At 46.6% G+C, this 16,800-nt stretch overlaps 7 protein-coding genes across 7 annotated transcripts; 4 read left to right on the top strand and 3 right to left on the bottom strand.

Moving 5' to 3' along the window:
• Positions 1 to 266: 266 nt before the first annotated feature.
• On the top strand, positions 267 to 1,215 carry idi1 (isopentenyl-diphosphate delta-isomerase IDI1; the record flags this gene model as incomplete). The annotated part of the gene is made up of 3 exons (XM_057206109.1): positions 267 to 507; positions 590 to 928; positions 980 to 1,215. 3 exons carry the CDS (start codon positions 267 to 269, stop codon positions 1,213 to 1,215), a joined length of 816 nt encoding a protein of 271 aa, XP_057066716.1.
• A 233-nt stretch (positions 1,216 to 1,448) lies between these two features.
• N7495_003439 (DUF202 domain-containing protein) lies at positions 1,449 to 2,148 on the bottom strand (the record flags this gene model as incomplete). The annotated part of the gene is made up of 2 exons (XM_057206108.1): positions 1,449 to 1,863; positions 2,054 to 2,148. 2 exons carry the CDS (start codon positions 2,146 to 2,148, stop codon positions 1,449 to 1,451), a joined length of 510 nt encoding a protein of 169 aa, XP_057066715.1.
• A 1,129-nt stretch (positions 2,149 to 3,277) lies between these two features.
• N7495_003438 (MATE family efflux transporter) lies at positions 3,278 to 5,220 on the top strand (the record flags this gene model as incomplete). Its single annotated transcript, XM_057206107.1, has 2 exons — positions 3,278 to 4,360; positions 4,414 to 5,220. 2 exons carry the CDS (start codon positions 3,278 to 3,280, stop codon positions 5,218 to 5,220), a joined length of 1,890 nt encoding a protein of 629 aa, XP_057066714.1.
• Positions 5,221 to 6,295: 1,075 nt separating this feature from the next.
• On the top strand, positions 6,296 to 7,392 carry N7495_003437 (isocitrate lyase/PEP mutase family protein; the record flags this gene model as incomplete). The annotated part of the gene is made up of 3 exons (XM_057206106.1): positions 6,296 to 6,508; positions 6,563 to 6,710; positions 6,770 to 7,392. 3 exons carry the CDS (start codon positions 6,296 to 6,298, stop codon positions 7,390 to 7,392), a joined length of 984 nt encoding a protein of 327 aa, XP_057066713.1.
• A 1,821-nt stretch (positions 7,393 to 9,213) lies between these two features.
• Positions 9,214 to 10,185, bottom strand: N7495_003436 (uncharacterized protein; the record flags this gene model as incomplete). The annotated part of the gene is made up of 1 exon (XM_057206105.1): positions 9,214 to 10,185. One exon carries the CDS (start codon positions 10,183 to 10,185, stop codon positions 9,214 to 9,216), a length of 972 nt encoding a protein of 323 aa, XP_057066712.1.
• Positions 10,186 to 13,251: 3,066 nt separating this feature from the next.
• On the top strand, positions 13,252 to 14,397 carry N7495_003435 (uncharacterized protein; the record flags this gene model as incomplete). The annotated part of the gene is made up of 2 exons (XM_057206104.1): positions 13,252 to 13,610; positions 13,845 to 14,397. The coding sequence occupies 2 exons, from the start codon at positions 13,252 to 13,254 to the stop codon at positions 14,395 to 14,397; spliced, it is 912 nt and encodes a 303-aa protein (XP_057066711.1).
• A 235-nt stretch (positions 14,398 to 14,632) lies between these two features.
• Positions 14,633 to 16,485, bottom strand: N7495_003434 (uncharacterized protein; the record flags this gene model as incomplete). The annotated part of the gene is made up of 4 exons (XM_057206103.1): positions 14,633 to 14,931; positions 14,998 to 15,744; positions 15,796 to 15,978; positions 16,047 to 16,485. 4 exons carry the CDS (start codon positions 16,483 to 16,485, stop codon positions 14,633 to 14,635), a joined length of 1,668 nt encoding a protein of 555 aa, XP_057066710.1.
• Between the last annotated feature and the right edge of the window lie 315 nt (positions 16,486 to 16,800).

The raw sequence follows: 16,800 nt of genomic DNA, 5'->3' as shown, positions 1-16,800 counted from the left end.
ATCAGTTCTTGCCAAAGCCGTTATCTGTTTTGTCACGCTGAGAATCGAGTACAAGAAACCATATGGTCGTCACGTGTGGTAAGCACTGTCATTAGGGGTCGTAGATGTCCTTCAATAAGCGATTCCAATAAAAAAAGAAGTATCAGAAATACCCCGTAGCTTCTGATCGCGGGGCGGCAGATCATTACCGCCTTGGGAAGCCGTAGTACTTTCCGTATTTTTACTCTCAATTAACCCCTTCTCTTGATGACCATTGACATGACACAATGAGCGCAACAACAACCATCACTGCTCCGGTGGAGATCACCGCTGACAATGTCGCCACCCTTTTCCCCGACGTCGACACCTCCCTCGCTCGTGACATTCTCCCATCCGCCACTAGCAACACCTCGCGAGAGGGTACAGAACTCGAGGGGTATGATGAAGAGCAGGTCCGTCTGATGGATGAGGTGTGCATTGTGCTGGACAACAATGACCGACCCATTGGCAGTGCTAGCAAGAAGGCTTGTAAGCTTGCCTCATCCCTATCCCTATATAAATAGCATGAAATTCGTGACAAATATGTTAATCTAACCTGCTTCCTGTACAGGCCACTTAATGACCAATATCGACAAGGGTCTTCTCCACCGTGCCTTTTCTGTTTTCTTGTTTGACTCCAAAAATCGCCTCCTGCTTCAGCAGCGCGCTACCGAGAAGATCACTTTCCCCGACATGTGGACCAACACCTGCTGCTCTCATCCCCTTGGAATTCCCGGTGAGACAGGTGCTGAACTCGACGCCGCCGTTGTTGGAGTAAAGCGTGCTGCACAGCGAAAGTTAGAGCAGGAGCTCGGCATCAAGGCTGAGCAAGTGCCTCTTGACAAGTTTGAATTCTTCACCAGAATCCACTACAAGGCACCCAGTGATGGCAAGTGGGGTGAGCACGAGGGTATGTACAACTGATCCATCACGTTTGAATGGCATCTCTGACTGCTTTTAGTCGATTATATTCTTTTCATCCAGGCCGATGTCGACGTCGTACCTAACCCCAATGAGGCCCGTGATATCTGCTACGTCTCCCCAGAGGAGCTGAAGGCAATGTTTGAGAAGCCCGGGCTCAAGTTCACACCATGGTTTAAGCTGATTTGCAACTCCATGCTTTTCGAGTGGTGGAGTCACCTGGGTACGCCGGCCCTAGACAAGTACAAGAATGAGCAAGAGATTCGTCGGATGTAAGTTCGACGATTCCAATTAGTTCTTTTTTTCGGTCGTGTTTATCAGCCTTCACGCTACATACCTTCAACATTCAGATATTATCATAATCGAGTCCTGTTTGGACTCACCTTGGACTCACCTTCATACATTGGTGTTTAGATAGACCCATGGATGCATTTCGGAACACACAAATTCGGTTATTTAAACAAATCTCCCCAGATCCTGGTTTACGAGTGTACCTCGTAAAATTATAATTATGATTCAGTCGACAAGAACAGAATACAACTTCCGAGTATAACAGTCCCAACAACCGTAAAAACCATCTGCGTCTTCCAACCACTCTGCACAAGAGCAGCCTTGCGACTATATTTCATAACAGTCCTCGCATAGTTAGCGAACCCACTAGCCAGACACATCAAACCTAACAGCCAGAAGATAATACCAAGCGGCAAAGCCATGCGCCGTTCCAGCGCAGTGGGTTGGTCACGAAAGTGAAAGGATATTATGATTGCAAGCGCGACGACAGCTAGGTACATTGATAAACGGAGCCATGAGAGGAAGGTCCGCTCGTTTGCGCAGTGGTCGCGTGCGTCGGAGGATGTGTTTTCGAAGAGGAGGGCGCCGAATATTGGGCTTGAAAAGAGGATGTGGTGCTGGTCTTCTATGTGTCTGGGATTAGGTTAGGGCGGGTCAGGAAGTGCGGGGATATAATAGGTAATAGACATGAGACATCCATGTTGCCTTCATATGGGAGGAGAAAGTTGTTCAAGGATGGACCATTGAAGTCTGATAGAACAGCGTCTGCTGCCAAGCATTCATAATATTGAAGGTATGCGCCTAATGTCAAATTGCGACTTACTCTTCTACCAGGGCCGGCTTGGCATGAATCGGGTTGATCAGTGGGTTGTACGGTCCTCGCAAGCTCCCTCTACCAGAATTGGTGAGTTGAGACATGGTGCAGGAGCAAGCAGTACAGAGACTGCTTATGTACTGGGTAGTTTTTTGTCAAGGTGAGGTTTGAAGACTCTAAGTAATTTGTCATGTGACCTCCAGGTGCCATTGGGGGCAATGAATGAGCAAGATGATGTCGGAGGCTTAAACACTTAATACGCTCCGACTGGGTATCGAAGTCTGTATTCCGTGCAACAATAAGTACTAAAGTACCACTGTACCAACTTCGGAATATACTGACTGTCAAATTAAAAATATACGGGTCAAGAGCTCTGTCCCCAGGGCTAGAAATGGTTCAATGTAAAAATCCAGCTGAATGGGTAACTGAAATCTGACGTGAAATCCCTCTTGTTTTGAAGTCACACCAGGAGCGGTACCTGCTAGTAGTACTTGCCACTTGCCACTTGCTGCACTGCAAACATAGTAGTAGGTAGTTGGTAGTACCACTTGCTGCGCCCATCTTGATATCACTGTATCTTGCAGCGAGTAGGAACCGGTACCGGGGACTTATAGCTTTGACCGTTTTACATACCGCCTTTCATAAGAAAATATATTATTGGCTGAAATCTATTCTGCACGCAGTATAAATGTAAGGATTTGTAACTTATGAAATATATTACAGTATTTCCTTTTGATATACGGAGTACTCCGTATAATAGGGATATCAAATGATTCCTCCCAGTACTCTGTAACAGAAGAACGGATTGAAATCATACAACATGCTTTGTAGGTACTTTGACCTGCACTAGTTTTAGTAGTTTCGATCTAAATGGCATGAAAGAGGAGAAGCCGAAGACTTAAGTTAACGAACGCCGGAACCGGAGATACTGTGGATCTAAATGCGTGGAGAAGTTCATCGAGTAATCGAGTCCGAGTCATCCCACGCACATTCTTATCTATTGATCTGACTTGATATTTTACTCGTTCATCTGGTCCTTGAAACCAAGCCCGCCGCTAGTACTTGCCTCTTATCGCTTAGATTAGCCATATCCATATCACTATACCCTTCATCTCCACACTTCGTTCCACTTCCCTTTCAAAACTTGTCAAGCTCTTATTGCCACTCTTATAGCTTCAGCTTGATGATGCTGGTTCTGATTTGAAACAGGTCCTTTCATCAATCTCCTCAATTATGACTCCTCGCAATATCTTGTATACGGAGTCGGAGCATCAAAGCCCATTCAGCCGCTCCTTTACCTCCAGTTCGCCAATTGCCGCTTCGGCTATTGCACGCGACCTTGCCCACTACGACGACGATGACTCCTCAGACATTGACGACGAAACTTCAGGCTCTTCAACCGTGCGCCCATCTAGTAGCCATGCCGGCACAAATCCTCACTCTTTGGCTGGATCTTATCGCCGTCCCAGTCATTTCACTGCTGGCAGCCATGCTACAGTGATTTCTAATAGCGGCCATGCGCAGCTGACAGATACCGAGCGCGAACGAGCTATCAGAGCCGAGGAGGATCTTCTTCACGATAACTTTGTCATTCCGACACCTAAACACAAAATCAGCAGTGCCATCTCTCACAAATCTTCGCGCCATTATGATTCTGTGCGCAGCTCGAATGGCGCTGGTCCACTCGATACCACACCTCTGCTCGGCGATGATGATGGTATACCACCGGAGGATATTGATCGCAAATGGGAAGAGGCAGTGATAGCAGGCTTGATCAACACGACGTGGAAGCGGGAAACAAAGGTGATCATTCAATATTCCTTGCCGTTGATGGTGACATTTTTACTTCAATACTCGTTGACTGTAGCGAGTATTTTCACAATCGGACACTTGGGTAAGGAAGAACTTGGTGCCGTCAGTCTGGCCAGTATGACCGTAAACATCACCGGAAGCGCAGTCTTTTCTGGTCTCGCGACGAGTCTGGATACGTTGTGTGCGCAGGCGTATGGATCTGGAAAGAGGAAGCTTGTAGGCCTGCAGATGCTCCGCATGATATTCTTCCTTTGGCTTATTTGTATCCCAATCGCCGTGCTCTGGTATTTCTCGGAGCATATTTTGCTCTTGATTGTTCCGGAGGAGGAGGTGGCTAGAATGGCCGGTCTGTATCTGAAGGTAGCGCTTCTCGGCACACCGGGGTACGCTTGCTTCGAAAGTGGTAAGCGGTACCTACAAGCACAGGGAATTTTCTCTCCGTCTTTATACGTGCTGCTCGTTTGTGCCCCGTTGAATGCGTTCATGAACTGGTTTTTTGTCTGGGTAAGTCGACTTCGAAATCTCTTCACATGATATTTTGCTAACACATCATTCAGAAACTGCAATGGGGTTTTATTGGCGCCCCTATCGCTGTGGCCATTACGGAGAATCTGCTCCCAATTTGCCTCTTTACGTGGGTCTACTTCCGAGTCGGCTCTGAATGCTGGTGTGGCTTCACCAAGCGCGCCTTTGAAAATTGGGGCCCCATGATCCGTCTCGCCCTGCCAGGATTGATCATGGTGGAGGCGGAATGTCTGGCATTTGAGGTTCTGACTCTGGCATCAAGCTACCTCGGCACGTCCGCACTCGCTGCACAGTCTATTCTTGGTACAATCTCGAGCATAACCTGGCAAATCCCCTTCCCACTATCCATTGCCGGCAGCACCCGTATTGCAAATTTGATTGGCGCCTCTCTGGCCGATGCCGCAAAGACGACGGCAAAGGTCAGCTTCTGCGGAGCCGCCATCGTCGGTATTTTCAACATGGTCCTCCTCTCGACGCTGAGATCTTATATCCCCATGCTTTTCAGCTCCGATCAAGAAGTCATCGATCTGGTCGCACAGGTTCTTCCATTGTGTGCTGCATTCCAGCTCTTTGACGCCCTGGCCGCGAATTGTAATGGTATTCTCCGTGGTCTGGGTCGCCAGGAGATTGGAGGCTATATTCAACTTTGCTGCTACTACATCATCGCCATGCCAATCAGTATGGGAACAGCCTTTTATTTAGGCTGGGGTTGTGAGGGTCTCTGGACAGGTGTTGCCATTGCTCTCGGCCTTGTCTCTGCGATTGAAGCTTTGTTTATTTGTCGGATCAATTGGCAGCGCTCGGTTGATGAGGCAATGGAGCGGAATGAGTTAACATAGCGATTATGAATCTAGTATGAAGCGGTGTTTTTATCAATTACATGTATCATTTTGAAGTGGACCTGGAATCGCCAGAGGAATGCTATATCAAATTTTCACATGATAGAGCATAACTTACCCAGGAATGATACGCCATCCCCTTAATTTGCAGTATAACGTCAGTCACCGTCAGATACATGGCATTTTTTGATCACAGGCTAGCAAAATAAGTATTCAACACTACGCTGACAGTCGACTCTTCGTTGCTCTAATGCCAAGCTAACGAAAGTAACGGTCTTGATAATGAGCATCTTGGCACCTGGGCATAAGCAACCCTTCCCCCGAGATCTACCAACAACAAGTCGCGAGCGTGCTTGCCAGGAACTTATGTACCACTGCTCTCAACGGAGACGAGTCTGCGCTATCGTCTGATACTTGCTGCCGCTTGAATAGTGTTGACCTCTGACTTTGGGGGGCTGAGTCTGCATCGACTAGGTCCAAAATTCGCGCACTAAACACTCAGTCTGTCTTGTTGGCAATGACGTTGCACCCACATCTCTTTCTAGATATGATCAGTCGTGCTTATCCGTCTCAGGATTGGACGATACAGGTATGTACCTGGTTCAGTAGAACCACGGACCATGCAACCCCTGGTGCTTATTTTCGTACTTATATCATTCTCATGCAGCAACTGATAAGAGGACATTTTAACTTCAAGAACAAGAAGAAGAGTTAAGACGCCTTCGAGGCTGAGCAAATCTCCTGAACAGCCAGAAAAAAAAGACGCAGTCATCCGGACTCACGAGGTCAGATCAGTACGACCTCAAGCTCAAAATCCTTGGAATATAAGTATATTGCGTCTTGGCGATGAGAGAGAGGTTACAATTCCAAGAAATCATCTTTTCTTTGAATTCTTATCTCGTTCAAATGTTGACATCCTTGTTTCTTAGCATCGACCGATTCTGTTTTTGCCACATGGCTCTTGATTAGCAAATATCCCATTGGCACTGACGAGGCAATATAAATTCGATCCTTTCGCTCCTCATCACTCCAACTGTCACTGAAACATTCCTTCAATCCTTTTGTACACATAGCCATGGCTCCTAGCATTATCACCGGGAAAGATGCAGATGGCTACTATACAATGAACGAACCATGCCACTCTACCGTGGGACTAGATCCTACTCTAGGGGCAAGCAAGCTGCGGAGAATGCTCGAAGAAACAACGGACTTGATCGTCTGTCCGGGGGTTTATGACGGGCTGTCTGCTCGCATTGCGATAGAGCTTGAATTCAAAGGTCTTTATATGGTATGTCAATCCACTCTCCTGTCGATCTACGCTCATGTGAATATGTTGTTCCAGACTGGTGCAGGCACAACTGCTTCTAGACTAGGCATGGCAGATCTCGGTCTTGCTCAACTCCACGATATGCGGACTAACGCTGAGATGATTGCTAACCTTGATCCGTACGGACCCCCATTGATTGCTGACATGGATCACGGTTATGGAGGTGAATATTCATCCGATTCTGAGATTGTTGATCTTGGAGATCGGAGCTGACATTGACAGGACCGCTCATGGTGTCTAAATCTGTACATCAATACATCTTGGCCGGTGTAGCTGGCTTCCACATCGAAGACCAAGTCCAGAATAAGCGCTGTGGTCATCTTGCCGGAAAGAAAGTCGTCAGTCTTGATGAGTACATGACGCGCATTCGAGCAGCAAAGCAAACAAAAGACCGGCTGCAATCGCAGATAGTCCTGATTGCACGAACCGACGCTCTCCAGCAACATGGCTACGACGACTGTATCCGTCGGCTAAAGGCAGCAAGAGATATTGGTGCCGATGTCGGTCTTCTGGAGGGGTTCACCTCGAAGGAGCAGGCACGTCAAGCTGTTCAAGACTTACATCCCTGGCCTCTTTTGCTTAACATGGTGGAGAATGGCGCAAGTCCCGTTATCACCACTGAGGAGGCTGAGGAAATGGGGTTCCGGATCATGATCTTCTCGTTCGCGTCGCTGGCTTCCGCCTATTTGGGTATTCGCTCTGCGCTGAAGAAATTGAAGAAAGAGGGTGTTGTTGGAACTCCTGAGGGGCTTAGTCCTCGTAAGTTGTTTGAGGTTTGTGGGCTTGTGGACTCGATGAAGGTCGATACGGAGGCTGGGGGTGATGGCTTCATTGACGGTGTCTGATCAATACCCGCGCACAATAGCTGGCTCAGTTTTATTTGGTTTTGGATACATGCGAGCTTAGTTTTCAGGACGGGATGATTGCAGTCCTAGAAGTTCAGATGAGTTATTAACGAAACACCTGATATTATTTGCTTCAGCAACATTTGTAGAACAAAATAAACCTGAAATGGCTCATTTAAGGACACTTTTGAGTATAGCAGTCGTGTAGACTGATAAGAGAGCTAGGTCAAAGAGTTCAATTATGTTCGAAGAAGAAGGAGGCAACGTATAAGCTTGAAATCAATACAAAGAGACTCAATCTTGTAACAGAAGAGACCTCCAGGGTATCGATTTGAGTAAGCCGCACTTCAAGAGTGACATCTGCATTGTTTCTGATATGATTTCATAACACACTAGGAAGGAGTTATATCTCGAGATAATATTTCTTCCGAAGTTTGCAGGTCCCTTGGAATAGCTGAAGGAGTGAATGTGAGATGATCTGAGAAGTTCAATAGGCATCTGATGCATCCTGAGGTCTGTGAGTGCTAGAAGATCTATTAAGAGTACGGAGGGGCTTGTGTGTGAGTTAGCATCACACCCATAAGTGAGCCCATACGATCAAGACTTTTGAGATGAGAATGGATTTGAAAGAGTGAATGACATCTTTGCTGTAGCTGTCCATATATGAGCTAGTTGCAAAGCTCAATGAAAAATTTGACTGAGCTGAAAGTATTATTGGCATGAAGATAAATTTCACATTATGTTGTCTATGAAATAGGATAAAGTAAAAGGAAACAGCGAAAGCTTTCGATCTTTTCGAGGTTCATCAACGGAAAAGTCCTCCCATTTTGATTTTGAGGCTTATCAACCCAAGATGAAGACAAAAGGCGACTCTCATTGGCTCTCCAGATCTATTGAATAGACTGAAGCTTCGTAGCTGGCACCGCGAACAGTCTGAGAATTCGACTTTGCCAACCGGTTAGTAATTTCTAAATGTTTCAGGAGACGTACCTGCGGTGTCACAGCGTGTTGTGCCTACGGGTGTCAGTGTTCGGGCTGCCCGCGTATCTGTGATGTTCAACATGTGTTAGCTGGAGCTTTTCCATCAGGTTCAAGTTGGACTTGCAAAACTCCGAGCGTGTTCGCATCAGACACTCGGTCTCGCTATCACCATTATAATATGGTCTGCCATACCCCGTCATCTTCATCTCGGTTTGTCTGGTCGTTAGAGGTTGGTAGAGGTCTGTAAGTCGGTTGATCGGTAGGTCAGGAGGAGGTTGTTTGGTCGTGGTCGAGTCGGTCTATTCTGTGTCGTATATTGGTAGTTCCGCAGGGCCTGGGTCATCAAGGTGCATCTCGAAGTTGACGAATGAGAGCGGTGGCGGTAGACCCATGACCCTACTGTTATTTACAAGGCCATCATCAAAGTCCATATCAAGGCATATGATCCGGTAAACGACCTTTCATATTCCCATGACAGAAAGGTCTAAATCACCAAAGACTATATCGAAGTTGGCGATTCAGAAGTGTGGCGGTAGACTCAGACCTCGCTTTTCGTATCTCTAGTTCTGCCGGGTCAAAGTCATATCTCTTAAGTTAGCGGGTGAAAATGAAAGCAGTAGACCCGTTAAAAAACCCCTATCCGTTACCGTAGGACCAGAGTCGTCACTGTTCTAACTTGAAGCTGATCAGACGACAAGAGAGAAGTCGGAGACTTGTGACCTACTTTCCAGTTCTACAGGGGCGGAATTATCGAAGTCCATCTCGAGGTTGGCGCGCCAATGAGAATGGAGGGGGCAGACCCATGCCCCTGCTCGACTGGTGTGAAATAACAGAAGCACACTAACAAAGCCACCAGTCTGCAACGTTCCAGAGGACGCTACAGCTAGCGATAATGACGCAGCTCAGGCAAGTGTTCACTAGAAAGTCGGCGTGCTTTTGTTGAATAGTCTTCTTCACAAGGATTATCTGTGCGGGAGTTTGCGCCGGAGATGAAATAAAAAATTCCCCATCCTCCTCGTGTTGCATGCGGCTATGCTGCTGGGGGATGTGGGTAAAGCCTTCGAGGGTGTGAATCCAGTTTTCAGCTTCATGCATATTCACATGACGACTGAAGGAAACCTTATGAGGCTTGCGCGGCTTAGTCTTGGTGCGGAAAGGACGAAGCAAATCGCACTTCATGAAGTACTCGGATGTAGGGTGTTGAGTACGACCCAATTTTGCGAGAGAAAGATGTGGCTGATCGATTGGAGCCCAGCGGTCAACAACATCATACACTGTATCCTCGCCAAATGTGACATTTTTGCGGGGAAGGGTGTCTGTTGCTAACTTCGAATTCATGATCCCCTTGATGGTATGCTTTGCAACCTCAGGCGTCACCATATAAGGGACTTGGCTAGTGACATGAGACGAGATGTCTGCAGAGAAAGCATCACGGAAGGGGAAAAGGCGGTCACCAGTACGATCGATGACCAGATGAAGGCCAGAATGGGGAACAATGAAGTCCTTCAGAACAGCCACGTCAAGAGGAACCTCTTCGCTAGGGACTATAGCCTCTGTCGTGACAGGAACACTTGTAACTTGACGGGAGACATGGCTGGGGATTTCGGGCGTGAAGTCATCCCGGAAGTTGAAGTTGGGGTTAGGACGCCGATTAATCGCCAAATGGCGGAGGTTGGCAGGGGTGGGGAAGGTGGGAAATCTCATACGCCCACTGATCATGATAGGTGTGAGCGCAGGAAGGCTGTGGCTTCTTATTCGGAGGGCGTACTGGGCGCGCCGCTCCGAAATAGAAAGGAGAGTCGGAAAAGGCATTTCAGAAGATTTGCCGAATAAAAGGGAAACGATATCCAGGCCACCATTCAGTACGTTCAAAGCTTGCTAAGCAGTAGAAGGGGCAGGGAACAAAAGGCTTGGGGTATGAGGAGAAAAGAAAGAGAGGAGTGGGAGGGGTGGTATTAAATAGGAGTGGCAGGCGCCAGCACATTTTCATGACTACAGTACCGGGTTCCAAGGGTAATGATATACTTGTGTATTGAATGGCTGCTAGCTTAACCTGTGTACGATTTAATGACAAATCATTTTGTATGCACTTTATATTTAACTACAGGGGAGTTTTTTGCCCTTCGTTGCCTGATGGCTGTTCACCGTTCACTACTTACACTGTGTCGTTAGAGCGACTGGACGTGTAATTTGACCTTACTGGTTATCATCCAAGATCCTCCAAAGTTTGACTGAACATGCGGGCTCTTTCTTACCTTTCCATGGTTATCAGCAACTGGTACTTCAGATATTCATTTTAACCATATGTGGTATCCTCTCAACCACAAAAACAAGCGAGCTGGCTGGTTTTTCAATAATGAAGGATTTAAATTAATTGCTTCCAAAGTTGCCAAAATTATGTGATGTTCGATGTTTTTTCAAATCTAGTGAGATAGCTTATCTTATCAGATATGAGCCGCATTAGAACCGCACGAGCCGCATTCTTGGCTAAGCCCGCCAAGCCAGAATGGATAGTGGCTCATGTCAAGATCATGTGCAGATGTTATAGTGAAATATTGTATCCAGCTTCCATTTTCTTATCATCGAGGTATTAAAGGATCCAACCTTAGTACACTTGACACTTCCCAGCTCATGTCGTTCGTTACGAGCTGCCTTCACCCCAAAGGTCAGAATATTTGGCCCCGTAATTCTGCAGAGCAAGAGTTTAATCTCAGAGGTACTTATTCTCAGGTAATTTCTAAGCTTTGGATTGTGTGATTCTCGCTTCCAAGGCTGCTCAGAATTGGGGTCGAGAATTGGGGTCGATATGGGACTGCCGTCTGTGGTGGTAGAGGTAGTCGTTGCAAGTATATATCTCGAGGTCCGTCCATCAATCCATGGATAGTACCGCTTTATCTACAGTATGAAGGACAAAGTGGTCTGGGGCGGCAGTAGTACCATTTATCTAAAAGTTGTTATAGTTACAGAATGAACACCACACCACTTCACTTTTTGACTCCCTACTCCTACTGAGCTTTCCCTCGTGGTTGTGGTTCGTTTTTCCTAGCTAAATCGACCTGCACGTTCCGACCGTGCTGCCTAGAGCGTTCCCATTTCATATGGTGACCTACGCAGGGGACTTCGACTCATAAGGTGGCTGAACACGTGGCTGAACACGCTGGAAGAATCACGAACGACGAAATCGCTAGTGAAGCAAGGGAGGATGAGAGAGGTCGGCCTTCAGAAAAGTAGGAGACAAGCTTGACTCCGAGAATCCATTTAGGAGCGGGGGTTCAGCTTCAGTTGAAATCAGCAGGTGAGTTTTTTCTTACCGGACGACTGATTTGGCAAAGATAGAATGGTCGTGTTGTGCCACGAATACCTCTAGCTGGTGTGTTGTCTCTTAGTAAGCAGGCTAACAGAAACGAACGAGCTTAGAGAGTTGGTTTAGAAGGCCCCGCGGGAACTACATTTTTCGGCCGAAAAGATTTGGCCGGGTTTTTATAGAGTATGGGTAAACCTGGTTATACAGCAGGTGTACTAGATGTCCATAAGAGTTTTGATAAACATTTCAATCCGGAAAGAAAGGGCTGGGAGGACCCCGAAACCAGGTTCCAGGAATACCCTAGCAGAAGTGGCATTTTATGCAACATCCTCGGGGATCAGTCCGGAGACCACTCCTTAGAAAACGCTTTACTTTATATAGGGGATGGCTAAAAAAACACCACCCCTCCCGAAAAAAGATATTCATGCCTTATTTTCGAGGAATTATTGCCTAAAGAGGATTAGATCGAATCTTTAACCTATTTTGAATTAAGAAAAGGTTGTCCGACTCTATTACCGCCTTTTTAGTTTTGAACGCCCAGTGATGAGATCTACGCATAACAGAAGGCATCTTTAAATGACCGGACTACGCAGCGGGAGCCAGCGGGTTTTGAGCTTATAGATGAGAATCTATACCAGGGGTCAATAACAGGTTCCCTAGATGCCCTCGAAGAGGGCCTGGTCGTGGTGGTGGTAAGACACGAGGTGGGAACAGACGTCAGCAGCTCTCACAGGAGGAGGTTCAAGTCTTGGACATTTCAAATAGTTCAAATACGTAAAGGTGGTGACAGGTACACGGCAGAAAGAGTGCATGTTTCCCGGAGTAAGAGATACATCTATGCGTAGACCTGAGATCATCACTGCCATAATAATATTCTGCCGGACAGAAAGAAAAGAAAGGTCATGCGATTTAAAACTAATCCTCTTTAGGCAGTAATGCCTCGAAAATAAGGCATGGGATGTTTTTTGAACCAACTGGGTGTTTTTTCGTGAGGGGGGTGTTTTTTTAGCCATCCCCTATATATAGGTCGAGGAGTTCATCTCCGAGTTCAAGGAACAGTTCTGTTTTTGATTCAGATTAGACATGTTCATTGGGTTGGGTAAACCCATACCCAACCCAACCCAACCCACAATGGGCTGGGTATGGGTCAGAAATTTTACCCAAAACCCATATGGGTTGGGTATGGGTTTGAAGTAAAACCCACACCCAGCCCATAAACCCATCTTTTTGCCAAGACTTTTATTTCACGTGATATTTGTCACCTAGTTAGTACTAGATTGAGGCAAAAATTAGGCACTAAGGCACTAATTACCCTAATTTAGTTTAGGTTGAGGCGAAAATCAGGCATTAAGGCATCAAAAATACCCATATGGGACCCATACCCAACCCATACCCACGTGGGTTGGGTTGGGTATGGGTATGGGTTTACCTTACCCCTGATGGGTTGGGTATGGGTATGAATTTTGACCCATACCCAACCCATGCACATGTCTAATTCAGATTCGGAAGATACTTTCAAATCCTCATAATCGTGTTACTCTTACTCATCTACCTGTTCATCGACCTCTAGTAAGATGAGCCCTCTTGATCCATCGTCTATACCGACTAGTGCAGACAGCATGTCTCCTAGTATTGTCCTGCCCTCTAAAGGGTATCGCGAACCAGATCTGATTGAGTCAGAAACGTCCGGCGAAGACGGTCATGGGGGAAATCGAGAAGCTCCTCAGTCGACGGTGGCCAAGAGTGCCCTATGGCAAGGAACCCCCCTACCACCTGGATGGATTTGGTCCCCATTAGGAACGATTGTGAAATTCCCACCAGAAGATCCTGTGGTTACCCAGCCTATAAGACCAGCACCAATACATCTCTTCAGCGCGCCTATGCCGGACCCAGGATCTCCAGGAGCTCCCTGTTTCGATGGCAAGGATGTGACGTACGCCATCAAAAGATTTGAGAATATGGCCAAGAGAAGGGGGATTATCGACACAACTTTACTCTGAGAATGGTTCCCGGACTACTGCGAGAAGAGAATTCAGCTTTGGGCAGAGAGTCTTGCGGAATGGAAGGGCCGTGAATGGGAAAGCTTTAAGAAAGTGCTCTGTGAACGCTATCGGGACCAAGATGGCGAGTATCATAGATTCACGTGAGCAGCGTTGGCGAACTTAAGAGACCAGTCACACGAAACAGATGAAGAGATACGCCATTTTCTTACAGAATTCTCTTTAATCTCGGATGTGTTGATGTCTCGGGGTCTGATGCCGGAACTCATGAGGTGCGAGTGGTTGTTACAGGGATTACCGACTTGGCTCAGCAGTGAGGTAATAGAAAGGAGAGAGATCTATTTCGACGATCCTTCTTCAGTAAGAAAAATCCACCTCTCGTGGCTGTTGCAGGTTGCGATGGACACTCTGAATGCCCAGAGGCACAATGATCTTACCATGAAGATCATCGAGCAACAGGGGCCAAAGAAGGTTGGTTTTTCGGCCGAAAAACCGCTTATCTTGACGAAAGCCTGGGAGGCCTCAGGAATGCATGAACGGGATGTTTCCAACGAGCGGTTGACAAACCAGATTGCTGATATGATAAAGGGCTTTGACCAATTAAAACTCGCAGTGAACAACCTATCGTTAACGATAAACGCCCAGAGGAACCCCGCTCATGTCCCTTCTGAAGGTCATGGACCTTCACAACTTCGTCTGCACTCTATGTACAGCAAATAAGACAAAAAAGAGCGAGATTTATGAATAGCAGCATATCTGGACCTGCTATACTCACCTTGGAAGGATTGCTACCATCCGTGAACTCTCCAGGTCCCTGAATAGTTTTAAGGCTAGAAGATTGCAACTACATATTTAAAGAAACAGGATGCACATCGATCGATCACGCCCGTCAAACACTTGATAGAGCTAAAGATTGTTCCTAGATATACTCCCAACCAACAAACCATGAAAGAGTTCACCATCTATTGCTGGCCCTCGGCTCCATGTCCAGCCATACTGGCTCGCAACAAATGGCCGTATTATCCTTACTCTCGTTCAGCAGCTTGTATCCATCCTCTCCCTGCGCCAGCTTTATATCAAAATTATTGACCACTGTTGCAATGGCGTTCTTCATCTCCATATAGGCAAACACTCTACCAACACAGCTGAAGGGCCCCACGCTGAATGGAATCCAAGCCTTGGTATTGTGGTTTTCCGGGGGATTAATGAAGCGGTAGGGATTCCAGGTGGTCGGGTCCGTGAAGTTTTCGGGGTCTTATTCAAGATAAATGTTAGTTGTTGATAAAAATTGAATATGATAAGGAAATGAGCTGAACTTACCCATTTGAATAGTCCAGGTCGGGGAGCTGACGCTGACATTTCCAGGAATATAAATCTCGCCAAATGTGATGCCTTCAGGAGGAGTAAAACGTGGTAAGCCACCTGGTACTGGCGGATGCATTCGGAGGGTTTCGTTGATGACTGCTTCCAACAAGGGGAGACCCTTGAGAATCTCCCAGTTGAGCTCAGACGAGCCATTAACTGCGGACTCAGTCTCTTTTCGAAGTGCAAGCTGGATCTCTGGGCTGGCTGCGATATGATACATAGCAAATATCAATGTTGAATTGGCAGTATCGCTTCCACCAAGCTGTAGGAGCATTGTGTCTTCAAGTTCCTCTGCTGGACTCAAAGGCACTTTGCCATCAAATACATATTGCAAGACATCCGGCTTGTCAACTGGAGACGCTTTTCGCTCTGCGAGAGATGAGGCTGCAAAGTTTGTCAAGCCTTCCAAGTGTTTGGGTACACCGATTATGCTTGTAATCAGTCGCACCAGCCAGGGAAGGGGAGAAATAACCACGCCCATTGCAATAGCAATCTCCATGTCGATGATTCCCTGATGGATTATACCTGTCTCCAGACAGCCGTATGACTTGCTGTACCCCAGTTCGCCCATCACATCGAAAGAAAAGCAAGTGAGCCAATGATTGATCAGGACGCGATTCTTATTTTGTCTTCCATCTTCAGTGATTTTTCTAGCTAGCAGGTTGGTCATGACTTGAAGCTGGGGCAGATATTCAAGAGATCCTGAGTCATGGATTAGCTTGCGTACCCTCACGAATGACCAGCTTCACTCACTCTTGATACTCAACGCCTTTTCCCAGGGGGGTCGCCGAGCTCCATGTTTCTTCAAATCAGTTTCTGTCTGAAGGCTCTTTTCATCCTTGATGTTGTAAAAGGTATTTGATTTTCCACACTTGGTGCCAGCACCATAGACCTTTGTCAATCCATCGATTCTGTTAATAGACACGAAGTTTGGCGCTGTTAAATCAGATTGTGATTAGCTTGAAAGTTTCCAGTGGTCTCATTAGGCATCTGAAATTCCGTACCGATTCGAACTATATCTCCATACTGCTTATGCAATTCATGATGGAGCTCATACTTGTTTGCTCCTCGAGCAATCTTGGAGACTCCCCACCAAGAGGTCAATCTTGCGAGACTTGGTCCAGGAAATGACCTCAATGGATGGAAAAACAACCTGTATATCGAGATACTAGTAAACAAAGGTGCAAAAAAGCTCAGATTAGCGAGGGAAATGAAAGTGGCCGAGGAGAGAAGGTCACTGCTCCGAATAGACAGCCATATCCAGAGACAAATTTGACTGCCAACGTAGGGAACAAAGCCTTTGCCCACAATTCGATCAACATCATTATAGCGAACAAAAAACATATGAGACGTGAGACCAAGAAGTGCGAGAGTCAGAAAAATGTGCGATCCCTCTGCCGCATCTGCCTGTTGACTACCCCATGGTACTGCGAATTGAGACATCCTGGTGTACTTTCAGTGCTCACACAACCTTGGAAGGATAGAAGGTCAATGTAGAAATTTCCAGTAAAACTGATCGAATTCAGCCTGGGTATATGACGCTTTTAGAGATACAGACAAAACTATATGTTGAGATTAGCACACCCCTCACATTACCTTCAGAAATCAACATTCAGCTCAAAAAATGACGTTCATCAAAAATTACCTATCACATCTTTCTGTAGAATTCTATTTACCAAGACATCTTTAATGAACCAGCAGAAGCAAAAAGCAAAGCGAGGTAAGTGTTACACTGCAGTCAACTTGCATATACTTCAG

The sequence above is a fragment of the Penicillium taxi genome (assembly GCF_028828555.1).
Source record: "Penicillium taxi strain IBT 34144 chromosome Unknown utg000002l_segment0_segment0, whole genome shotgun sequence".
NCBI classification, from domain to species: domain Eukaryota; kingdom Fungi; phylum Ascomycota; class Eurotiomycetes; order Eurotiales; family Aspergillaceae; genus Penicillium; species Penicillium taxi.
This window is presented reverse-complemented; position numbering and strand designations above follow the sequence as displayed.